Genomic DNA, 26,787 nt, shown 5'->3' on the forward strand with positions numbered 1-26,787 from the left:
CACTACGACAGCAATCTGCTTGAAATGGTTATCATATCAGAGGAATTTTTCTAATACCATCTTAATAATGCAATTTAGAGTTTTATCCACAAGAGAAAAAAAGAATCAAATGCTTCACAGAAACATTCTAAGTTGATATGTATTCCAATTGACATTGTTATTCAAGGTGTGTTCATTTTATATCAATACACGTTAGCAAATGTCTTTCCTGGTAATTTTGTAATCAGCATCAATGAACTAGTCCTTCTGAGTAGGAGAGATACATAAAATAGAATCAGAAAAGATTTCGCTGGCTTCCTTAAGGGGAGCTTCAAGGCCCCAACCTAGCTCCCACATACCAAATTTCATTAGATCATACAAAAAAAATTCAATAACTTCTACCCCAGAATCATACATAAAACCAGTTATGGACAACAAGTAAGGGGGACTGCCAACACCAGCATACAGGCAATCAAGCCTGTAGCCTTCCTGTTGCAACTACAACACATATCACCAGCACAGGCTCAAAGCATCATAGATAAGCCAGAAACATATATAGAAACACAAGGATTCCTCCAAAAGGTTGTCAGAAAACCCCAGTATAGTCAAAAAGCCATAGGATGAAATACCTACAGTAAAGCAGCAACCCAGACAAAGAGGCAGTACTCAGACTGGGATACCCAAGGCCCAGGGACTACAATATGAGATCCCTAGCACACTCTCCTGTGAATCAAAGCCACAGAAGGCTCTGGAGATAGAGGGCACTGAAGATTAAACTCTGGGTGCAGCCTTTTGACTGAGTCCAAATTTTACAGAACAAATCCTTTTATCAAGGGGGTTTGTTCTGTGGAAGTTTGGATTCAAAGGGCCGCACTTGAGGACCTAGAGTGACCTTGAGGCTGCAGGTTCCCCACACCTATTTTAGACCTAACGCCAAATGGTGAAGGTAAGCACAGTAAGCTAGGGACCTCAGGGCAATGTCAAGCAGCACTAGCCACCTCTACACAAAAGTGCATTTGGGAGGTGGAGACTAACCCTGGCACAAAGCCACAGTTCAGGAACTAAAGACAAAGAAAAGTAAACCAAAGACCAAGAACAATTTAAAAAACAAAACTATTTCAAACCTAGAAATCCCCTCAAAGCAAAGAGAAACTCCATAACAACTGCAATCCTAGATTTAAAGGAACAAATAGGTTTTAATCCAAAAAAGGATTACATGAATATCTAAGGAGAAAAAGTGAAACAAGTTTAAAAATGAAACAAAAGCTCTGGAGAAAAGAGCTGGAAGAGTAAATTGTTTAGATGAAGGAAAATGCAAACCTTCCCCAAGAAATAGACCCCGTGAAAACCAGAAAGAAAACAAAGAGAAATAAAGGACTGAGTGAGATGGCAATAAATAATAACGGCATGCTCCTGTAATCAATTCCTGCTATTTGAGAAGGTTGAGGATGGTAGATCACAGAAGTTCGGAAGTTCGAAGCTAAAGCAGGGCTACAGTCAATCAGGTATCCACACTCAGTTACCTATATAGTAAAGTCCCCTGGAAGAGGAGTCCATGAGATTTCCTAAAGAGAGGAAAATGAACCAAGGTTGGGAAAAACAGTTAAATTTTCTTTACCAAAAGCATTGGTATCAGGGCCTGTAAGTGGCTGCTACACTTCCAGCCTCAGTGAAATGGGAGGAGGCAAAGTAAAGACAGAAGTACCTTTTTAAGAAAATATCATTAAAAAGTATATATTTAATACCAGCATCATAAAAAATAGGGATATATATATGTACGTATGTATATATATATATATATGTACATACATTTTTTCCAATAACTACAGCAGTGAAGCAAGCATGCCCACTCTCCCCACTATTATTTGATAAAGTTGTGGAAATGTTAGAAGTAAAAAACAATAACACAAGAAAAAGAAACTAATTAAGGCTTAAAGATAGGTAAAGAGAAGATAAAACTGTTCCATAAAGCTATCCCCATTTGCAGTATACTTGGAAAATCCTAGGAAATCAGCAAAGATACAGAGACGAGAGCTTCAGCAAAGTTGCAGGTTACAAAATAAAATGCCCCTAATCAACATTATTTCTGTGTAATAATAAAGTCCAAGAAGCAATAATAGCAAGAAAAATTCCATTCCAAATAACAATATAAATAAAATATGTGGGGATCAAAACACAAAGAGCTCTTACATAAAGAACAACTTAACTAGCTAAAGGAATATTCAGTGTTCTTGACTAGACCATGTAAATATAATAATAGCATTACCAAAATTTATTTACACTTTTCTTGCTATACCAAATTACCAAGAGGATACTTTATTTATGTGATAAAAAATAAAAATTATTATAATATAATAATATGTAAATATAAATAAATAATTCATCAAAAGTCCTCAAAAGAATTACAAAGTATTCACAACCTCATGAAAGAATGCTCTAAATTACTAATGATAAAACAAACGAAAATCAAATCAATCCTAAGATTTCATCATAAACCCTGCAAAATGACAAAAATGATCAAAAAATGGCATTAATCAGTGTTGGGGTTGTAGAATAAAGTAATACATTGCTGGTGGAATTATGGAGTGGTACAACCATTTTGGAAAGCAGTTTAGAATCATGTAAATAAAGGGACTAAAATAATTACACTCTTTAAGCTAATGACTCCACTATTGGGCTTATATCCTAAGGAATTCCTGGATAAGAAAATCCTGATATATACCAAAATATTCATAGCAGTATTTTTTGTCATAGCAAAGAACTGGAATCAAAGTAGATACTCATCAATTGGGGAATGTCTAAAACTGAACTATACATGAATGTAATAGAATATTATTGTACTTCAAAGAAATGATGTGATGAATACAGAGAAGTGTGGAAAGATCTACATGAACTAATCATAGTGAACTAAGCTAGGTCAAGAAAATAATATATACAATAACTACAATAATATAAATCAAAGAATCACGCACACATATATACACACAATCAAAAGCGAATGCAGCAAAATGATAAAGAGTAAGTGACTCAAATGAAGAGATGAGAAGACATCTCCAACCCTTTAGGAAGGTAGGAAGTCTAAGCGTTTACACACAGTGTACGTGTTTCATACTTTTTCAATGTATCAATCTGTTATGCTGATTTTTTTTTCCTCTTAAAGAAATACTATTTGTTATATTGGCTGGCTCTCTGGGAGAGGAAACAAGCTAATGATAATGTAAATGATTATGTATGATAATGTAAAACACAAAAGATATCAATAAAATCTTATATTTAAAAAGTGAAGGTTTCAGAGACAGGTAATGAAACCCACCTCCTTTCACAAAATGTAGTATATACACTATTGAATAAGATAAATACATATCAGATGTTTCACTTAATTGTTTTTCTTTTGTCACAAGAGACAGTTCAATTTTGGAGGTAGTGGGGAGAAAGAGAAGATAGCTGAAATGGCCATGATGTAAACAACATAGTAATAAAATATATTTAAAAAGAAAAAAAATTCAAAAAGATCATATTTAGGAAAGTGGAGATTTCATCACTAGTCATGACCCCTCAAACAAAACCAAATTCTAAATTGTATTTATTAAGTCAGAATAACTATTTTTATATATGTTCTAATATGTATACTCAAGAATATTTATAATTGCTATTCAAGCAAAAACAGCAGTTATACACACACACACACACACACACACACACACACACACACACACACACACACACACACACTACTCCGTATGAAATCCTGGGAAAATAGCTAACTACAAAGGTGCTAAACAGAAGTGATCATACACAGTATTTTGAAAATAGGCTTTATTTGAATAATTCTACGAAGAAAATTCCTAGAAAAAAAATTATTTAAGGAGGCTCTACAGTGCTATCCTTACAGTGAGAAAGATAGATTTAAATCCTGCCTCAGGCATTTGCTAGCTGTATGACCCTAGATAACTCACTTAAGATTTGGGGGGCTCAGTTTCTACATGTGTAAAAATGGGATAATACCAGCACCTAATTCTTAAGACTGTTGTGAGCACTGGATGAAATAATGAGAAACAGCATTAAACCCTGAACTTTGAGTCATGGGACCTGAGGTTCCAATGCCAAGGCATCTGGGTTCTGTCACTTACTACTATCAAGTGTGTCTTTAGAGAAAGTCACGCAACAGGTTCCTCATTTGGAGGACTGGATGACCTATTAGGTCTTTCTCAACTCTAGATTCTACAATTTTAAGTAAAGCAGATCACAAATTTTAAAATGCTACATAAATGTAAGCTATTGTTATCACTGCTATTTAAGCTACCTTATACTATAAGAGGACACTAGATAAAAGGTAAATTCATGAGTATATTACACCTAGGCTAGAAATAATTATATATTTAAAAGATGAGACAACTAAAACAACTAGTCGTGATTTATACTTAGGATTTCTGAATCCACTCATGTTTGGCCTAGAGGCCAATGAGCTACCCGAGTCTTCTTACCTTTAGCAGGTCTTTGGTGGCCATACGGATAAACATATTGAGAGAAGAGACTTTCCAGAGTCAAACAAGGGTTAGGCTTTATTCAGGGTCTTAGTTATGTATCCATATGCAAGGTGAGTTCTTCCTCAGGAGAGAGGAATCCTCCTCCTCCCAAGGGGCAAGGATCATACAGCAAGAGGATGGGAGCGGAAGAGGGGAGGGACCCTCTTCCCTCCAAGGGCCCCTCAGCACGAAGAGCGGGAAGGGACCCCCAAAGGGGACCCCGCAGCCAGAAGAGGGCCTTCAGGCTTTCCTGTCCCTACTTAAGCTCTCCCAGCCACATAGTTTGCACGTGAATACCGTGCATGTTCTTAGCCCCTAGCTAATTAACAACAGGTGTGCTCAGACCATGGACCAATCTCAAGGGTGGGATGCTCTCCCCAGCAAGTTTTCCACTGAGAAGAGGTGGAAATGCAGGAGATAGCCCGTGTTTCACGCCTCAATCCCCAGCTGTTCCCTGGGGGGCCTCATGAGAACTCTGAGGTTTAGAAGTCCTCACTTTTACCTGCCCGAGACTGTCCACGTGAAAACTGAGCTTACACCCCCAACACACTCAGTTAATATTTTCCCTGAAACAAACTATGTAAGTAGCTTCTCTAAGCCTGAACTTAAAGATACCACTGGGAAGTTGTATTCAAAACCATGTAAAAGCGTAATTTTCTGAGTTCTCCTGAAAAATAGTTAAGTAGGTATCAAACACACAACAGCTGTATGGATTTTCCAAATCAGTTAATCACAAACCCTAAGGCAGTATCTTTGATCAATCACCAACTATTAACTGATGGTTAACCTTAGTACTAAGAAAGTAAGAAAGAAAGAGGGTAACAGAAAAGTACAAAATGCAACAAATTAAATAAGAGTCCCTGTCAACAAAGAATCCTGCTAGATCGTTGTTAAAGGCTGTGCAAAATCAAGTCAACCAAAAATCATAATCATTCCTATACTTATTGTAAATACTACTCAACAACCACAATGAATTCTATTTTAGATATCAGTCCTTTAGGTATATAAGATTTTGTTCCATTTAACATGTTATTTTCAATACGTACGGCTAAGCAGAATTAGACTGAACAGAAAAGCCACAAAAACCAGGAGGGATAAATTGGGAGAAAAGACAGGAGGTGAAGATTAAATCAAGGGCAAGTTCAGTAAGAGCATGATAAAGGTGAAAGGACAGAAGATTGTAGTCAGAAAAAACAATTTAACAAAAAATAAGCAGCTCAAATCTCAGGAATAAAATAGGAAACTACAGTTTCCCTACAACATATGCTACACTGCCTCTAAACTCTAGAAAAAACTGATCCAGCAAGCTGTATGAGTTATACAAGTGTGAGAGCACCAGTGGCCTTTATTTGTACCAGGGTTTAATTTTACTGCAGGACTCTATGTTCACAATCAGGCCAGAAGTCAGTGTGGATCAATCAGGCAGGCAGAAGAAAGTATACTAGAATGGTATAGGATGACAGTATATATGAGGACCTTAATAACAACTGGCATTTACACAGCACTTTTAAGGTTTGGAAAACACTTTGTTATTTCCTCTGATGCTCACAAGTTTCTGAAGAAACAGAAGCAGTAACAGACTAACAAAGGGAAAATGACTTGTCCAGGGTTACATAGTAAGTATCTGAGGAGGAGGACTCAAACTCAGGTCTTCCTGACTCCAAATGTAGCACTCTTATCTGCTGCATCATCTAGCTTATTACTTTCAGCCAGATTAAGAAAGTGGGCAGGAGGGAAATTTAACTTTCTGTAGTCCAAAAAATAATAGAGGGGACTAAGATCTCCTCATCCAGAAAGTAGTTATGTTCCAGGTCAGGGTTTCCAAATCAAATAGAAATGGATCCCTGCATACTGAATTAGAAAACCATAAATTATATTTTTACTTTCACTGTTTTATTCACATGGGATTTAGTCACATAGTTTTACACATTTTTATCTTCACTGATTTTTATCATACCCCACATAGGATTTCCTTAATGCTGAAGAAAATATTGTCTTGATAATACTAGTTGATTTTCAGTAGACAGAAATTTTTTTACTAATAAACATTCTGGAACCCTAACTAATTTGTGGTTTCACTTTTGCTACAAAAGGAATCACAAATCGTAGGTTAAATCTGAAATCATAGATGTGGAGCTACAAAGGACTACAGAGGTTAAATTTGATTTAACCGTGTTTTATAGTCCCCCTGTTTTATAGATGAGCAAACTGACACCCAAAGGAGTTTCAATGGTTTACCTAATTTGAATCCAGGCTCTCTGTAACAAATCCAATGAGTATTTTTGCTTCTATATCATGGCAGAATATCACTCTCACTAAGCCTATTTAACTATAACAGACATTACTCAGTTTGACTGACCGTGCAAGACACATCCTTCAGAATCTTATTAGGTCCTAGGAATTCCGGATCAGAGGCTGAACAGCCTTTAGAAGTTTTAGTTATTTTAGCATAGGTAAGTGCTCTAAAAGCTAAACTTCATTTTTGTTTGAAGTTTAAATCCTTAATATACATCTTTCATGTCAAATTGATTTTGTTTATCTTATATATGAATCTGAACAAAGATACAAATGAATGTATATCACAATGTTTTTGTAGAGGAGAGGGCTACATGGAACCTATGAGATTTCTAGAATGGACCTAGCTTGTAAGGTGGATAGAGCACTAAGCCTGGATTCAGCAAGATTTGAGTTTAAATGTTACTTCAGGCATTTGCTAGCTGTGTCATCCTGAACAAGTCATTTAAATGCAATTCACATCATCTCCTCATCTGTAAAATGGGGAAAAATAACCGCACGTATCTGGCAGAGCTGTCGGAAAGATGAAGTGAGATTTCTGTAAAGTCTTTAGCACAGTGTCCAACACATATTAGACACTACATAAAAAGTGACCCCTTCCTCTTCTTCAAGACTAGCTGTCACTCTAATCACTTACTACGGAGATCCCATGGAAAACTACAACACAGACTATTTTTCTTTTTCTGAATAAAATAAATTTTCCCACAAGGTTAACCTCCCCCCCAATTAATATTATTTATGTCACTGCACTTTTATTCCTTTTATTAAACATTTCCTAATTACATTTTAATATGGCTACCACAGCACTCAGGAGTTAGGCTGAGAGTTTGACCCTGGTGATCTAAAATTTAGGGTGCTCATGCTCCTACGTATCAGTAGATTTTCATATATCATCACCATGCCTATCACTTTTCTTTCCATAGCTCATGGTAATATTAAGCCCTCAATGCAAGAATTCTTTGGTTTTCACCGTTTTATTTCCTATTTCTGTAGTAATAAACTGCTTTTATTTTTCATCCATATTGCCCTATTTTCAAAGTTGCTCCTGCCTATTAACAAACTTTGTATGAGAAAAAATTCATATACAACCATCAGCAGGTTGGGTAGGAAAAAAAATCCTGGCAGCTGTTTGATGTCCAAGAATATGAACACTTAGCAATCAGATGAAAGAAGAGAAAAGACAGAGAGAGAAGATCAAGAGAAGGCTGATTTTGACTTACTGCAGGCTAGCATTTACTTATCTCAATACTGGCAGTTTCATGCTCATTATATTCCAAGACCTATCCTACTAACAACTGGTTTATCACTTCCTCCCCTAGTGTTAAGGTTTAAACACATTCTTCTTTTTTCTATTAAGCTATTATTTACATCACCTTCACCTCACTCAGTTTCACAGAGGGTGGGGAGAGAGAAGCTAGAGGCCCTAGGAGGGCAGGGAAAGAATTTTTAAAAATCTAAAGTAAAAATGTTTCTTTAACAAGAAATAAGGACAATTATTAAGTCTGGAGTCCTAATATTTGTCAGGTAACAGTTTTCAAGATACAGCATCAAGAAATTTTCTGAAAATAATCACTGAGTGAAATGTTTAGCTCCAACACTCCATTTGTCTCCAACATAGCAATAATTTTGGGCTTATGAATGTATCAAGTGTAGTAAGTTGAGGTGAAATCACCTCAATATCAACTTATTTCCTAGCACAATAATCAAAGCAAATTTTATCTAAAGACATGGTGATATATTTTCATGAAAATTTTCATTTTAAAGAGGGTGAGCTAGGCTTCTGTTAACCAAGGCAATTGCAATGCTTCTGCTAGGGATCAAGCACCAAAAAAGAATCCCAAATCAGTAGTGTGTGTACAGTGATAAAGAGACATTACTAGGAGAAAACTATGTTACATTTTAGAGAAAAAAAAATATGAGAATACTTGAAGATCAAACTGCCTGGAAGTAGAACCCAAATTGCCCCCCCAAAACTTTCATCTTTATAAGATGTTTGGGAGTGTTTTCTTTAAATACGCATTTGCATTTGTGAGAAGTGAGAAATAGTTATGTTTCCCTATTAGGAGACTATGTGACAAAGAGGAAGTATCTTAGGGGAGGGGATATCTAAGAAGCAGCTGGGCATTTCCAAAGAGTAAAAGTGGGATAAAGGTAAAAAAATAAATTCTACTGGGCATGCTTAATAAGGCTGATGCATAGTAACTTTCACAATCCAGAGAAGAAATTATTAGGCGCCATTTTTGAATACGCACACATGGGACAAGTAGGGGTACATATCAAGTGGAACATGTAGTAGACATTCCAGGAAGTCTGTGAACCATGTTGACTCCTAGCAATGAGAGTCAGATAGGAGGGACTTGTGGCTGGATATAGGGATTACAGAGCTTGCTCTCACTTCTGTAGTGTATGTGTGTGCTCATCTTGAGTCTCATACCCAATTCCTACAGGAACGTAATAAAATTTTAACTGCTTCACTCATCCTGAGTCTGTCTGACTTACTGTGTCTATTTGGGCACAACAGGTTATTTCTAACAACTTGGGGCTCATCCAGGATGACATTATCAGATTGGGGATCCACCACCATCAGAGAACAAAAAGGGTGCCCCTGCCAAGTTTTGCTGCCTCATTAAACAGGCAGTGGCCTCTACTCTCCAACTGCAGAAGATTAAGAGTTCAACATTTCAAAAGGGTGAGAGAAGCAGCAATCAAATGAAAAAGTGAAATGGCCAATATGCAAGTCTGTGCCCACAGCAAGGTAAGAATAATCAGGATCTAAGTATTACCTTGTCAGCAATCCTGTACCGGACAAGGTGCGGCTGGAGTCCCCAGAAGCAATAGTCCAGCGGGATGGGAAGCAAAGGAAAAGACACCTGAGAAAGGAGGTTTGAGTTCTCCACAGAGAGAAGATTTGAGTCCTCTGAAGAGAGGATATTCGAGCTCTCTGCAGATTACCCCAAATAGCTCATTAGGAAGGATGCTAAGATATGCGAAGGCTACCTGGGGTAAGAATAAGAAGAAAATTAGGTTCGTGTGCACTGCGTCTTGTCAGATGTCTCTGTCTGTGAAGTTTTTCATATTTGAGGTGTAAATGCAGTCAGCCAGCAAAACAACAAGGGCTGCAGTTGGACGTTGCTTGAAATTCTATCTCTTTCTCTCCTCCTCTTCCTCCCTCCCTGATTGCAGCAGCATCAGAGGAGTGGATAGACAGGAAAGAGAAAAAGAAAAGAGAAAAATACTTTACTGTTTAGGTTATATGGTGAATAAAGGCAAGTTGAAGAGGGTAAGAGAAGTGGCAGGTCAAAATGAGAAAGAAATAAGGTATGTGCAGTTTTAAAGGGGCTTTAATCAAAGTCTACCAGAAGGATGAGTAGATTGAAGGAGAGGTAAGAAAGTTTAAGCATGTAGGAAAGAGAAGAGTATGAGTAGAAAGCAAGGAATAATCTATTTGCATAGACAGTGTTAATAGAGGTTTTGAGATTAAAAGGTCTGGAAACTTTTGGAAAGTTATTGGAAAAAAAATTATCTGTCTCTGCCTCTCTCTCTCTGTCTCTGCCTCTCTCTTTCTCTCTCTCTCTCCATATACACACACACACGTGTGTATATGTATATATGTGTGTGTGTATATATATATATATATATATATATATATATATATATATATATATATATATATATATATATATATATATATATATATACACACACACATACAACTCAACTCTCACCAAGTTTTGAGGGTGGAGAGAGGTAAGAAAGAAAGCGGGAATCTTTTTCCCTCAGATCAAAGAGAGGCAAGTTAATTAGCACTTAACCATTTTCTGCCTCACTTAAAAGGGAAAAGTTTTTGTGTAATGGAATACAACCAAAAGGTAATTAAGCTCATTCTGGTCATATTTGGAAATGTGAGAGGCGGGAGGTAAGTCAGTAATGAGTGGTGCTCCTCTCCAAATTATTAGACCCAATATCATGGGGCTGGCCAGAATGTGTACAGGCAGTGGCAGCTACTGCCATTTTGGTGGAAGAAAGTAGGAAGTTGACATTTGGAGAGGCTCAAATGGTAAGTATCCCACATTAAGTTAGAATGATTTTAACCCAAAGGGTTGGAAGGGGCCTGACTGACTCTTGAATATTAAAGTATAAGGCCATATTAATGGAAAAAGATGATTTGGTATTAGTGACTCAATCTTATATCAATACTGCGCCTTTCCTTCAAAAAGGAGAGACTGAATGTGAAAATTTGGGACAAAACTGATATTTATACAGTACCAAACAATTGTACGTCCAGATTTGAGATATTCTCCTCCATGAGGGTGTCACCTTTTCACTGATGGATCTTCCAGGGGGAAAAAAGACATAATGGCTATGTTGTCATTGATGGTGAAAGTAATACTTTAGAGGAATCTAACAGATTACCTAACAATTGGTCAGCTCAAAATTGTGAATTATATTTCCCTAATCAAGTTCTAAAGTTATTAGAAGGAAAAGAGAGTAATATATATGTATGTATATACATATACATACATATATACATACATATACACATGTATGTACATGTATGTGTATATGTATATATACATATATGGAGAAAGACAGACAGACTCCAAATACACTTATGGGGTAGTTTATACATTTGGAAAAATTTGGTATGAAAGGAGAATGACAAACAGCAAAGAGAAGGAACTAATATATGATGAACTGATGAAGCAGGTACTGGCCAATTTAACGTTACCAAATGAAATTGCCATTGTACATGTGAATGGACACCAAAAAGGAGAAGGATTTGAGGTGATGAGGAACAGATCAGCAGATGAGAAGGCTAAGGTGGCTGCCCTGTCCACGGAATCTATGAAGACGTATGTGTTAATTCCAGCTACTTAAGGCAAAAGTGATCCCTGTGTTCATGGAAGCTGAAAAGATTTAATTAAGTTTAGAGAGACTGAAACTGAGCAAGCCCTTTGATTACTGCCTGATGGGAGAGAAATGGTTATAAGCAAATCATGAGAGAAATTTTGTCAATTTTACAGCAAGAAAGCCATTAGGGAGTGCAAACAATGTGTGACTTGGCTTTAAGAAAGTATGGATACATAAGTATACGTACAGTTGCTAAACAAATCTGTGAAGTATCTTACGTGCAAGAAAATAAACAAAAGGGTATTAAGAAAGCAGTGAGGGTCTCCTGGCAGGAAGGCTAGGTGTTACCCCAATATTTGGGGAGTTACACTTATATAAAAGTTTCAGAATAGTGAAGTAGTTTCTAAAGGTTTTATTGAGGGTTAGAGACTAGGGACAGGATGAGGACTATGGATGACAGGATAAGAGACACAAGATAAAGAAGACAAGGAAAATTTTATGACCCAAGATGGTGGAAGCAATCGCATCATTCCCTTCCCCCACTCCCTCCTCCTTAGTCAAAAAGGTATATCAGAACACAGCAACAGCCTTGGGAAAAGGAAGTAGGAGGAGGCATCACAGGTAGAGAAGCCTGCCAGTCAGTGTCTATACTTAGGGTAAGACAGCTAGTTAAGAGCAATTTGATTACATTGCTGTTTACTGTCTTAATGCTAAAACCTAAAATTGTTCGTTGATTGTTTTTTTACATCAGGTGGTAGATGCAAAGAATTCCTTTTTAATAAAGTATAGACAAACAGCTTCATTCAGAATATACTTTTAATGCACATTAAAAAAAAAGATTCATCTTACAAATTGTTTTGCAATCCAAATATACAATAGCCTGGAAAACAAAGAGTTCAGAAAACAAAAGCCAATGTAAAAAGACTGATTAAAACAACTAAAACGTACTGTTTCATATGGCTCTGATTTTACAGTTTTCTTACTGCAGCATCAATGTCAGAAATCTGTCCTTGAGCTAGCTCCATTGTTCTAGATTTAAAGAAATACCTTTTCTACCACGCTTCATTTCATCTTCCTGGTCCATCCAGTATTCTCCAATACCAATTTGGACTTTTCCTTTAAAATCCCGAACACTGACTTATCTCATTGTTCAATATGGAACATATGATCATTTCAGCTGCTGCTTTGCTTGGAAGAAGCTGGTGCTTCAGAACTTTCTCCTGTCTTTTGCTTCTTTATAGGTTTTTCTGGAAGAGCTTGCTTTTTCCTCTTTGCCTTTTTTGTCAATTTCACTGTCAGAATCACTCCCAGATGAGCTTGAAGAAACAAGTTCCTTTGATTTGGGCATCGCTCTGTTCCTGTGGCCATACACTCTGCTGTTAGCTCGGGAGTGACAGAGAGCCAGAAATGACGAAAGGAAAGAGTTGTCCCGCCATACTGTGTATGGAAAGGAGGTGATTGGGTGAAAACCTTATCCAGATTGGTTCTGCCCATTCAGAATAGTCCTCCTGTATGTATGGGTGTTGGCAGCAGGGGCACCAGTGTCAGCCACTCCCTGGGATCCATGTCAATTGTCTATTTTATGAACTTGCCAAGGCCCCTAGAAACTATCTGTATGGGCAACGTTATCAGCCCTGGGAAAAGAATTTGTTTGAATTATGGAGTTTCTAAACAATGAACCTGGTTGCTTGCTGAGAAGTTGCAAATTTATGCACAACAAATTAAAAGGATGTCTAAGGATTGGCTTTTACACCAGGACAAGTTTAAATTTGAGACGGAAAGATGTTAAATGGAATCCCTTATGTATGTGAGTCCTGGTAAATCTTTATTGCTTATTGCAACTCAATGAGAGTAAAAATACCAGTAACTGGCTCTAAGCTGTGATGAGTGAAACCTGATATTTAAGTTAAAAGGTTCTTGGGACCATAACTAATTTTGTTTTGAGACTGAATTTGGCTATAGGTGTCTGAATTATCAGTAGCTGAGAGAAATGCAATAAATTACTCAGAGGGAATGTGATTCTGTACTGTTAACAGGTGGAGATCTGCATCTGGGAAAAAGATGAGAGGACAATCTTAGCTCAATCTAGGATGGGATCCTCCTGGCTCAGTTTCCCCACTGTGCTCCTTTGAAAAGGAATGTTTTCCACCTGACTATTCCTGACTCTGGCTATGAGGTGCATCTGATACTGCACGGTTGTAGAATTGTGACTCTTATCTGAATTCAAACAGAGCCAAGGACTTTTATTTGTATGTGACATGTCCCTGCCTTTTTTCCTTCTATAGCAAATTTCTATGATCAGAGCAAGTGGTCAGTAAAAGACATGAGCACAATGTAAGTACATGTGATCTTGCTGTTTTGATCTGAATGAGTAGTCATCCAATATTAGTTTCATGTGAAAGATTAAATCCCTGGAACAAAACAATCTTTCTAAATGTTACGGCAACAATTAGATAAAGAGAAGTTTGTGAAACAAGTATACAAACACAATGTTGAATAGACCCAATAGACTAGGTTGGAATACATTAGGGTTACTATAATAAAGTGCGTCTAAGGGATTTATGGCTATATGAAATAAAGTCCTTACATGCCTCAAAAAGGATGTAAGAATACTTAGGTATAATGATTGAATGATAATTTTAAATTGTGTCAAGATCAATTGTGTAGGCAAAAGGACACAAAAAAGAGCATTTCAGCAAAAAGACAAGAAGATGCTCTGCTGAAGATGGCTTGAACAAGCATGCAGACCAGAAAACTGCATCAGATGATATCCTCCCACCTCCTCCCCTAGACTGCTGTATGAGATGAGACTCTCACTTCTGTAGTGTGTGTGTGCTCATCTTGAGTCCCATACTTACTTCCTGCAGGAACATAATACAATTTCAACTGCTTCACTCATCCTGAGTCTGTCTGACTTACAGTGTCTATTTAGGTACAAGAGGTTATTTCTAACATATTTAGAGATATTAAAGCATGCTGCCAAATAACAAAAAGATAACATATCTTAATAATCCTATACCTGTAGCACCTTGTCTGGCAATTTCATCAAAAGCTAAGGAAAACCATAGTGAGCATATGAATTGTACATCTCTGGGAAGTATTCCACAAAAACTAATTTCTCAGTAGGTGATGTTGCATGCTCCAAAGTCTGAACAAAACCAGATATTGAAGTCAATGATTTTAAGGCACTTTGAAGATGAAACAAGGTCATAGCTTCTTGGCCATAACTGTTAAGAATTTAGAATTTGCTCCAGAGTAAGGAGAACACAGTGGCAAAGGGCAATTAAGTCTACTGCTACAGAAGCAGAAAATGTGCATATCACAGTGTCTGAATATTTCCCTTCCTACTAGATTCAATGGCATTTGACTTCTATCAGAGACCCAAACCTGGCCAGCCACTGAAACTAAAATGCACTATTCAGCTTTGATATAAAGTGTGTGTGTGTGTATGTATATATATATACATATATATATACATATGTATATATATAAAGTTAGTAGTATTACAACAAATCACTTCTGTGCTATTGACATTTTTTTCTTGTTGTCTACATGGCCAAAGTAACTTTTATCCAATAATACATGTAAAAAAAAGAAGCTGTATCACAACTGTAATCAACATTTATCAAATGACATTATGCAGAACATTCTAATATTTCTGAAACTGGGGCATCAGAATGTAGGTTTGAGTGTTAAGAACTACTCAGAGACAGATTTTTATGGAGAAATAAGTAAGAGGAAAGAAGTCAATGAAACTCTGGGGGAAGATGAGAAAGGGCATAACAGAAAAAATTTGTGCAGCAATGTTGAAAATTCTGTAAGAAGTTCTAGAAATCAGTATCCCTATTCCTGTGGAATTTATACTATTCAAATCATGTCACAACCATATAAATTATTTGGGAATAGCATTGTTATCAATGTGATTTGGAAAAGTATTTCACTCAGCTTAAAAACACAGATTCCAATAAGGCTTTGATATAATGGCAACATCATGGCACGAGGTTGTTGAAGGGTTATGACAACCAAGCATAAGTTCAGGCAGGTCTTATCAAGATGGAAAGGCTTCAAAAGTCTTCAAGTTTCCAGTAATGACCCAACTGAGATTCAATACCAGCTTGAATGCAAGGTAATAAATGTTTCAAACTCAATAGCTTTTGAAGAACACTGTCAATCTGTAGAGATATTAGGAACTACATCAGTAAACAGAATACTTACACCAATGAAACCAAAGATGACCGAAGCAAGAAGTAGCTATGTGTAAATAAGACCAAAGTCCTTTGGATCATAAGGGAATCTGGAAAAATTTTTTTATGAAATAATGCAGAGAAGAAAAAAACAGAACTAAAGGATAGGGGATACATTATGACCATTTAATAGGAAAAGTGAAACAGCAGCAAAAGTAACTAACTACCACCAAGAATTGCTATTTGCTAGTGCTGCACTAAAACTTTCCTAACAAAGATATTAAGTCAGTAAGAGAAAGGAAAGAGTTAGCCAACAAGCATTTATTAAGTGGTTTCCCTGTACCAGGCACTATATTAACCTCTCTGGATAAGCAGAAAAGGAAAAATACAGTTCCTGCCCTCAATGAGCTCATGTTCTACTGGAGTGACAACACACATATCAGGGTAACGGTAATGTAGGGATAGTACTAGCACAGAGCTGGGAGAGGTCTAAGAACAGGAAAGGCCTCTTGCAGAAGATGGGAATTCAAGTTAGTCTTGGAGGTGAAGAGAGAGAATAAGAGGGGGCAAAGCCAAGATGGAAGAGAAAAGATAGACATGTGAGCTCTCTCCAAAATTCTTTTGAATATCTTTAAATAATGCCTCAAAACAAATTTTGTAGTGGCAGAACCCACAAAAGGACAGGGTGAAATAATCTTCAGCAGCCAAAGACAACTTAGAAAGAGGGCAGGAAAGTTCTGTCTCACAGGGTTAAGAGTGGAGCACAGTCCAACATAGGGCGAGTCAGGGCAGTCTGAGTCCCAGTAAAGCAGGAGCAAGCCTTTAGCCTTTAGAAGGACTGAATGACCAGGAGCAGGGGCCAACAGTGGCAGTAGCTACCTTCCAGAGCTCTCAGCCCGCAGATGGTAAGGGAGTCAAACAACTGTTGAAAAGGAGATTATTGGGTCTCTCTGCTGGCACTGGGAGCTGGACTCTTTCTTTGCCCATACTTGGATCTAGGTTGAAGGAGTGAGTGGCAGTCCAGGCCAAAGAAGAGCATTAGCACACCAGAGCTTGCAGATGAGTGCAGCAGGGACCCTCATCACAGTTCAGGACAGAAAAGAGTACAGGCCAGGAGAGTAGCAACACTTCTTTAATCATACCACCTTGGAAGAACTGAAAACTTACAGTCCCTAGAAGTATCCCTGAAAACAGCTGCACAAAAGCCCTAAAGCGTGGGACAATGTGTCCTCCACCCTGGAAGCAGAGCTCCATTTTAACAGAGTCAAAAGTGAAAAAATAGGCTGGAAAATGAGCAAACAGCAGGAAAAAAAAAATTCTGACTGCAGAAAGTTACAATGGTGACAAGGAAGAACATATTCAGAAGACAACAAAGTCAAAACTCCTACATCCAAGGCCTCCAAGAAAAATATGAATTGGCCATGGAAGAATTCAAAAAGGATTTTTAAAATCAAGGAACAAAAGTAGAGGAAAGACTGAGGATTAGCCAACTTATAAGTCCTATTCATTCTACTGCCACAATTTCCCTCATATCCATCCCCTCTTTTCCATCCCTACAGCCATCACTTTACTACACCCCCATTATCTCCTGCTTGGTTTTTTGTTTTGTTTTGTTTTGTTTTGAGCAGAAAGAATGGGGACATACCAGTGACTTGATAGTGTAGGGTGCCCCAGGTGAGAACACTCAGTCAACAACTATCTCATAACCATATACATGAATATGCATAGGGCATAAGACAGATTTCCCTGAGGGACTTCTCCTTTCCCTCCAGTAAGAGGGAATGTTCCCAGAGGGTGTGCAGACATAACCAGTCCCTCAAGTCAAGCCTATATCTAAGGAGAGTTGCCTAGGATACTGGGTTGTGCCCAGGGTAATAGAGCCAATATATGTTCAAAGACCAGACAAAATCAGGTCTTAATTTCAAAGCCAGATCTAGCCAGTCCCCTCAAGTTGCCTGTCTGCCTAGACTATTATCATAACATCTTAAAAAAAAAAAAAAAAAAAAAAAAGACCCCCTCCACCCCTCAAAATCCACACATTGGTTGCAAGAAAACATATGTGTCATTCTACATTTCTAATCTATTATTAACTCTCTACCAAGAGGTAAGGATCAATAAAAACAATTTTTTTTAAAAAAAAGCAGGAGAGATGAAACTGCATGTAATGAAAAAAAAGCAAAGAGGCCAGTTTAGCTGGGTCAAAAGAGTATATGAAGGTAAGTCAATAAAAATATATAAGTCTGGAAATGTAGGTGGGAGTCAGGTTATAGTGAAGTACTTTAAATTTCAAATAGAGAAGTTTATATTTTATTCTAGAAATAACACAGAGCCACTGCAGTATAGAGTGACATGGTCAGATCTGTATTTAAGAAATATCACTTGGGCAGCTGCAAGGAGGATAGATTGGAAAGGTCTCAAGTAGACTTGAAGCAGAGAACAATCATGAGGATATTTTGAGAATCCAAACAATATGTATATCTTAGGAAGGCCTTAGCTAGGAAGGTGGTTATGTGAGTGGAGAAAAAACAGGGACTGATACAAGAAGTACTGAGAAGGAAAAATCTACAAAAGTTGGAAAATTACTGAATTGTGAAGTGAGATAAAAATGTGGAAATAAGTTTGAATGGAAGGGATGGAGGTACAGTAAATAGAAAAAGATAATTTCATTGGTGGATTTTAGCAAAAAGTTATTACCTTCTGTTTTGGACTGTTTAGTTTGAGATGCTACAGGATAGCCAAGTTGAAATGTTCAACAGGTCACCTGTGAGGTGGGATGGGATATTAGCAATGAGATGAGAGTTGGGTATTTAGAACTAGGAATTATTTGCATAGATAGGATGATTAAACCCATAGGAACTGCACAGGTCACTGAGTTAAGATGTTGAAAAACATTCCCTCCTACCCCAAATGAGGCCAAAAGGAAGGGAAAAAATGAAAAAACCAAAGGCATCACAGACTTAGAACTGGCTGGCATCACAGAAATCATCTGCCCAGTGGTAGGGAACTTTCGGCCTCAAGGCCACATGTAGTCCTCTGGGTCCTCAATCCACTTCGATTCAGTCAAAGGGCTGCATTTGAAGACGTAGAGGGCCACATATGGCCTTGAAATTCCAGGTTCCTCACCTCTGATCTTGCCTAACCTTATCACTTTACAGTTGAGGAACTGATGACCATGGAGCTTAAACGACTTGCCCAAAGTAAGCACCCAGTCAGGATTCAGGTCCCTTTGATTCCAAATATAGGCCCCTTTCCACTGCCCTATGCCAACCTTATCATCTAAGATGAGGATAAATTACTACAGAAATTCTAGCAAATACATTCCAAATATATAAAACATATATTTGGTGTATTATTAACTTTATCTATACATATTCCTGAGATGACCTGGATGAGTCTGGTCAAATGCTAAGCTTTCCAAACACTCATTTTCTCCTCCAGTGCTTCTCACTATTTATGAGGCTACTTCAGAATCATCTGTAATTCTTCTTCATAATATTCTGTAAATGAGCCTGTACTGTAAGCAAGTGCTGTATACAGCTACACGCTCCTCTACTTGACGTGGAAGGAGATGAAGTGATTACAGGCCGAAGAAGGTCTGAGACTCTTTGTACCTCTGGAGACTCAATTAAAACTTTACTTTACAATATCAATAATCAGAATCAAGTCTCAATTTGCCTCTTTCCAACTTCCACTCATCCCAGTTCTGTCCTTTAAGAAGAAGCAGGACAAATGTACTCACTCTCCTACATGGCAGCCCTTCAAATCCTTAAGAGCAGATAGTGTTCTTCACCATGCCCCAAGTTTTCTCTTCTACACACAAACCTAGTATCATAGATTTGGAGCTGGAAAGAATCTAAGAGGTCATCTATCCAACCTCCTCATTTTACAGTTGAGGAAACTGAGGCTCAGGAAGCTAAATGACTTATCCAACACTGTTGGGAACTGTCTGGTCCCCCCACTAGAACTCTAAGTAAGACTTAAAATAACACTGGAAAAATGGACAGAGCTCCGTAAAGAACTCTCTTTTATGGAAAATGAATTTTCCTTTGATGGACCCTAGGCAATTCATTTTATTTCTCTGAGCCTAAGTTTTTTCAACTGATGAACTTGATGATCTCTAAGACCTTTTCCTGATCTAAAATCTTGGGAGGACATTTCATCCCAAGTGGAGGATCTGAAAAAAAGGTTTTAGAAAATGAGATGGGAATTTATCCCAGAAAACTGATCTCAGAGCACCCTTTCCAATGTGTCTTGCCTACTTTAGCTGCTGATTCCCAAGACCTTAAAGACTTTCAACAATCTTATAGCTTTCCCCTAAATAATCTCCAGAAAGGGATGAGTTTCTAACTAGGAAGTATTTATTTTTTTCTCCTTGCCTTTTTTTAGATTTTTAGACTCTCAAGTTTGCTCAGAAATGGGCAATCTTAATTTTTTTTATAAAACCATTTCTATAGAATTTCCAATTGAATCAACTAAAATCATGATTTTTGTGTACTACAATTAAATGTTAGACATAATATTCTCGTAAAGCTTCAAATGGTGGAAAGAACACTAGTCTTAAGAGTCAGAAGGTCTGTAGTGCCAGCTTTGGCACCTACTAGTTATATACTTGTGAGTCACAAAGTACCTCATCTCAGTTTCTTCATCTCTAAATCTGAAACACTAGTGCTTGAATGATCTACCTTTTAGACTCATGCTGCTGTGAGAGAAAAAATGTGTGTTAAGCACTATATACATGTGTTAGTCCAAAAATCCTCTTATCTTCCAAGACTCTTTGAGGTTCATAAGTTTCATGTTCAATAGACTGTTTCTTCATTGTACAGGGGAACCAGCACTGGATTTGGAATCATATCCTAGCAATGCTGTACCACCTGTGTGACTCAAAATCATTTAATCTTTATGTCCCTAAAATCAGAAGGGTGACAGGTGGAGGAATCTACTATGACCACAAAGGTCTCTTCCAAACTTCAATCTTTGATTTATGAATGTAGACATACTTCCTTCTCCCTTTCTCTTCTTCTATACACCTCCCTCTCTCAACTCCATCCCCTTTCTGAAATCCTCCCTGGTTAGATTTTTTTCATGCTAGCAACTTCCAGTCACAATGTACTCCTTGCCATTTTCTGACATGCTCTTGCCTAAAGCATTACGATAGGAAAACCAATCAGATATGCTTAAACAAGACCCTGCCCCTTACTCCACTGAGGTGAGCTACTTTAAGAATGATTCATAGTCCTAATGAAATAGGAAAAATAATGATAGTACTGCTGAGCTGGGTCCATAGGGAACAGACTCTCAAAGGACTAGTGACCCTTTTACCATAGCTTCCAACTTCCTCATCTCATAGCATCAAGAACGTAATACCTGAGGAGATAGCAACCTCCCTGGTTGTATTTTTGATTGCCCATTCTCAGTTGTCTTTGATCCTGCTGTCAACCTACCCATTTTTGATTGTCCCTGATTATGCCTAAAGATCTCATACCTTACTATGTACAAGTTAAAAAACAAGTAACAAAGTTCTACTACTTTTAATATTCCTAGACAACTAGCCTCTTCTATAGAAGCCTAAGTTTCCAAAAGCAGCTCCAATGAGCCAGGACAAAAATTTAAGGTAACATTTTATTCAGCACATTTGACTTTCAATGACTTGGCTATTCCAAAAACTAAATCCAACCTAAAATAGAAGGTTTGCAACAAATGAGACTATAAAAACAAACATAACAAACTGTTCCAAAAGAAGAATTCCAAGACAACACTAATTTGACTGCGTCTGTTCTTTTTTTTTCCTTTCTAATCATATTGTGTAATAGTCAGATCCCCTACAGACTCAGAAGGACTGAATTTGGCAGTTTCCATTTCCAAAATATTATACTAAATTGAATATAACATTTACCATATTATACACAGAGAACGAATGGGACATTTTAAAATGACAATATTCTTTTTCTACCCAAGAGAGCACTTATTCCATTTTCTTCCTATTTGCCAAATTCTGAGTTCTAAAAATAAAGATGAAATTACTTGCCAGGATTTCCAGAGTTTTAAAGTAGATGGCTCTCTAAATGATGACAGCAGGAGAGCTTAAAAGGTTCTACAATTTGTTGAGCTCTTCTGAATAGCAGGAATGAAAGATATGAAATCCAATTTCACCACATTTTGAAAAGCTACTAGAGGCACTACCAAAGAGATTTAACAAATTTTTAAAGTAGTTCTCTATGTGTGAGACTCCTATTAGGCAGTAGGAAATACAGACCAAGACAAAAATAGTCTCTACTTTAAGGATTTTCAGTATGGCTCTGAGGAAGAGAGATAAGAAATAAGTAGAAACATATATAAATGAACTCGGGGTAATTACCAATGCTTGTGGGAATTTTTGTTTTTGCTTTCCCTCCCACCCATATGCAAGCAGACACCCAAGCTCCAGTTACACAATAGCTAATTCATTTAAGACCTCAAACTCCTTTGTTATAAAAATCAAGCAACCATTCTGATTGGATCCACTACAAATTAATGTTACGCAATCTCAACTGAGCCTCTAATACTGCTGGGTAATGCTACTACACCTCCTTTATCTCACTCTCCATGGCAGCTCTTCCAAAAACCTTTTCATCTCTGCTGAAACTTCCCATGACTCTTCATCCCCCACCCCCAGCTAAGAACCTTGCCTCACTGTTTTATTGAAAAAATTGAAGCCATTCACAGAATACCGCCTCTTCTTCGTCTCCCATCACTTAAGTGACTTCTGCCACTTATCTCCTCCCTTCCCCAATCACCAGTTGAAGAGATGGCCTTACTCCTTACCAAGATTAGGCCCTTTTACTGTTCAAGTGATCCCATTTCATTCTATTTCCTCCAACAGACTGCCTCCACTCTTTTCTCCATCTCTTAATGGCTCATTTCCTACTGCATGCAAACATGCCCATGTCTCCCCCATCCTGAAAAATCCCTCACTTGATCCTTTCATATTTGGTAACTACTGTACTGTCTCTCTTTTGCCCTTTGTAGCTAAATTCCTCAATAAGTCCATCTCAGTAGGTATGTCTGCTGTTCTCTCATCTCAAGAAGTTCCCTTATAATGCAGCTCCCAAACTTATCATTCCACTGAATGCCTTCTCCAAAATTACTTTTAGTTTGTCTTTTAGTTGCTAAATCCAATGATGTTTCCTTTATCTTCCTTCTCTTTGACTTCTCTACAGCCTTTGACACGATCATTCTCTCATCTTTGATACTGTCTTCTCTCTAGGTTTTCAGAGCATTACTCTCTCCTGGTTCTCCCCCTGACCACTCCCATTCTGTCTCTTTTACTGGATCCTCTTCCAGGTCATGCCCTCTAACTGTAAGTGCCCAGAAGTGTTTGGTCTTGGGTCCTCTTCTCCTCAAAAACAACTTCACTTGGTAACCTCATCAGCTTCTATGGATGTAATTACCATCTTTACGCTAAGGATTCTCAAATCTCTCTATCCTGCCCCAAACTTTCTAATGATCTCCAATCTCATATCTCCAACTGAGGTTCAGGCATTTCAAATTAAATGTCCAATAAGTGTCTTAAACTCTGTATGTCCAAAAGGGATTCATTATCATCCTTCTAAACTGCCCCTTCCTCACCTTTCCTATTATTGTAGAAGGCAACAGCATCCTCCAAGTTCCTCAGACTCACAACTTAGGAGACATCCTGTACTACTCACTCTCTCTCACCCTCCATATGCAGTCTGTTGCCGAGGCCTGTCAATTTCATCTTTGCAACATCTCTTATATATACATCCCCTTCTCTCCCCACACTGCCAAGGCTCTAGTGCTGGCCCTCATCTCCTCCTGCCTTGATTATTGCAACAGCCAGCTTCAAGTATCTCCCTAATCTCCATTTAACCACTAAGGTTATTTTCCTAAAGCACAGATCTGATCATCTCACCCCACTCCATCTGCTCCCACCCCACCTCACTCAATGAATTCCAGTGGCTCCCTCTGTTTGATCCAATACAAACCACTCTACATGGCATTCAAAGTTCTTCATAACCTAGTTCCACTCCTCACCTCCTTACCTCTCCAGTCTTCATACACTTTACTCCCTGACACATACTCTTCCTTACAGTGACACTCCCATCTTTCTACTTCAGGCATTCTCTCTGGCCTGGTCCCTGGAACACTGTACCTCCTTTACTCTCCACTTAAAAGAATCCAAACTAAATCCCACCTTTGCCTTCACTCTATTAATTATTTTCTATTTTTTTATATAGTGTACTCGGTAGACATTTATTTGCATACTGTCTTGCCTATTAAACTGTAAACTCTTGGAGGGCAGGGACTGTCTCATGCCTCTTTCTGTATCCCTATAACTGTCTGGAACAAAATAAGAACATAATAAATGCTTACTGATAGACTGATAAGGATCATAAGATGATATATTCAAAGCTATAAGGGACCTCACATGCCATCAAGTCCAACTCATTTTATAAATGAAGATGAGGCCTATGAAGGTCAAGTGACTAGACAAGAGTCACACAATTGGTGTCTGATGCAAAATGTGAATCCAGGTCCTTCCTGAGGTCTCCAAGTACAGTTCCCTGTCCAATAAATCACACTACATACTCAAGACTAGAAATATTCCAACGGAACACCTAGCTCTAGTCACATTCCAGTAGTTGGCTAGATGACTGACTTCTAGGATCCCTTGTAGCTTTGAATCTATAATCCTATAGATCCTCACCCTCAATCTATCAACACATTCAGACGTCACAGGAAATTCGGAAAACACCAAACCCAAATAGTTTCACCATTAGCATTAAGATAGAAGTCCCACGAATCTGCCCAATACCAGTTCAATTACCACTTAAATTTTAGATTCACAGAGATGAACTTTCCTATATGGCACTGGACCTAAAGGGATAACTTCACAAGCCCAAGGTGGTCAGCCAAGAGCATTTCAGTTGAGCAACAGGGGTATTTGCCCAATGATGGTACAGCGATTTTTCACTTGTTGGAGGCACGGAGCTGGTAGGAACTCTGTCACGTCTGAATGCGAACGGGCATAACTATTAAGTATTAAAACAAGAAACAAACACTAACAAGAACGCCATTCCTGCTCTTACATTCGGAGCTGTCTCCTGCCCTACAGAAAAGATTTTCTAAGTGTTCAGTTCAGCAAACAGGGTGAGATGAGTGAGCGAGCAGCACGTACTGACCAGTGCAGTAGGAAGGGGAAGGAAAACTGCACTTGGAAGAAACTCACTTCCTCTGCTCTCCAGGCGGGAACCAAACTAGGTCAGTCATAACTAAAGTTTACAAAGTACGTGGCTCCAGGCGGGGGGCAAACGAGCACTTGGGGGACCAAAGCCAGCCTCAGCTATGACGCGCCCGCCCACTCACCAGCAGCAGGCAGAGTCTGCAGCACGCGCCGCACGCTCACCCTCTAACCCCGCCCACAGCACGCGCTGCACGCTCACCCTCTAACCCCGCCCACAGCACGCGCTGCACGCTCACCCTGGCAGCCCCGCCCACAGCACGCGCCGCACGCTCACCCTCCGACCCCGCCCACCACAGAGGACCAATCAACTTCGCTCGGCCCGAAACTAAAAGCTCGGCAGCGCCGGCGTTGGCCGCGCCTACGTGCACCAAGTCACTAGCCCGCCGGTGGGCATCCTCCAAGTGCCCTCGGCCCCACCAGCCCCTTCTGCCCACCGGCGGAAGGCCAGATACTCTCCCTTCCTGCCCTCCCATCAGTCAGTCATCTCGCCCACCCAGAGACTAGGGACGGGGAAAAATGAAGGAAACCGGAAGGGGGGGAGTGAGCCCCCGAGTGGAAAGAGGGGGCGTCGGGGACGCAGACGCGGGGCGCTACCTCCGCTGGAAGTCCCCGGCGTAGGGCTTCAGAGAGGGGTCACCCTCCAGGAGACGGGACAACTCGGGAACATCCGCCAGAGCAGCCGCCAACGCCGCCTCCGTGCCGCCCGCCGCAGCCGCCATCTTTCTGCCGCAGCCCCAAGCACCTGAGGCCCGAGAGGCTCTAGTAGGGCCGGATCGGAGGTTGAGGAGGGAGGAGTCAGAATAGGAAGCCGTTAGCGGCCCGTCGTCCGCACCCTGGGCTCTTTATACTTGGTGCGACTGGCCGCCGACCCACCCCTTTCCTCCTCCTCTACCCCTCCCCCCAGGAAAGGGAGGGAGGGGCGAGCCCCCGACTGACCCGCGGGCCTGGTCGCGCGCGCTCCCGCGGGCCGCCGCCTGCGCGCGCGCGCTCCTGCGAGCTGGTCGTACGCGCGGCGGGCCTGGGCCGGACCAGGACTTATCCGGGCTGGGGGGGGGGGGGGGGGAAGCCACCGCTGACCCGCCCACGCACCGACCCCTCCCGAGCTTCCACTTTGAAGCCCCCTCGCTTAGCATCCGACAAGCCTTTGGAGGTGACCTAGTGAATTTTATAAATCCTTGGATTTTAAACCTGAAAGAGATCTTAGAGATAATTTGGTCTTTTCCAAAAGACCTAAATTAGGATTAGAGAAAAGTTAACAAGTCCCTCCGAGAGAAATGTTTTCCGGCGGGTTTTTTGTGGGTTTTGTTTTTTTGACAAAGCACTCTTCTCCAAAGAAGACTCCCTTGTGTGCTTCAGTAGACAAGTTTCTCGGCCTACTGACCACCCGGATGGAAAAACAGCAGCCAAGCAACATCACATGTCGTACATGATTTTATTTTTTAAAAATTTTACCCGTTGACTTGTGAAGTATTTCCTGGTGCTCTGAATTTCAAAATATAGGTCATTGTTCTCTGTAATGCTAAAAATTAAATAGAAATCCGTTTTGAAATTCGCATTATTTCTCAGTTGCTACACCAATCATTTTTTTGTTTTCTTTGTGACTAGACCTCAAACAAGGAACTTTACCTCTTCAGTTTACATTGTCTGTAGCATAATGAGTGTCTGGGTGGTATCCTGTTTGTGCCAGAATCTAGCCCCTCGGTAGTGGAAA

At 39.2% G+C, this 26,787-nt stretch overlaps 1 protein-coding gene and 1 pseudogene across 3 annotated transcripts in view; both read right to left on the reverse strand.

Moving 5' to 3' along the window:
• GBE1 (1,4-alpha-glucan branching enzyme 1) overlaps window positions 1-26,575 on the reverse strand; it is a 290,724-nt gene extending 264,149 nt beyond the window's left edge. For all 3 annotated transcript variants that reach the window (XM_072621635.1, XM_072621634.1, XM_072621636.1), the window contains exon 1: window positions 25,671-26,575. In XM_072621635.1, coding sequence (XP_072477736.1) covers window positions 25,671-25,795 — 125 coding nt within the window. In that variant the 5' untranslated portion in view covers window positions 25,796-26,575. The remainder of the gene's footprint in view (window positions 1-25,670) is intronic.
• Window positions 10,509-25,664, reverse strand: LOC140512502 (activated RNA polymerase II transcriptional coactivator p15 pseudogene; annotated as a pseudogene).
• Window positions 26,576-26,787: the final 212 nt, after the last annotated feature.

The sequence above is a fragment of the Notamacropus eugenii genome, chromosome 6, assembly GCF_028372415.1.
Source record: "Notamacropus eugenii isolate mMacEug1 chromosome 6, mMacEug1.pri_v2, whole genome shotgun sequence".
In the NCBI taxonomy this organism is placed as follows: Eukaryota; Metazoa; Chordata; class Mammalia; order Diprotodontia; family Macropodidae; genus Notamacropus; species Notamacropus eugenii.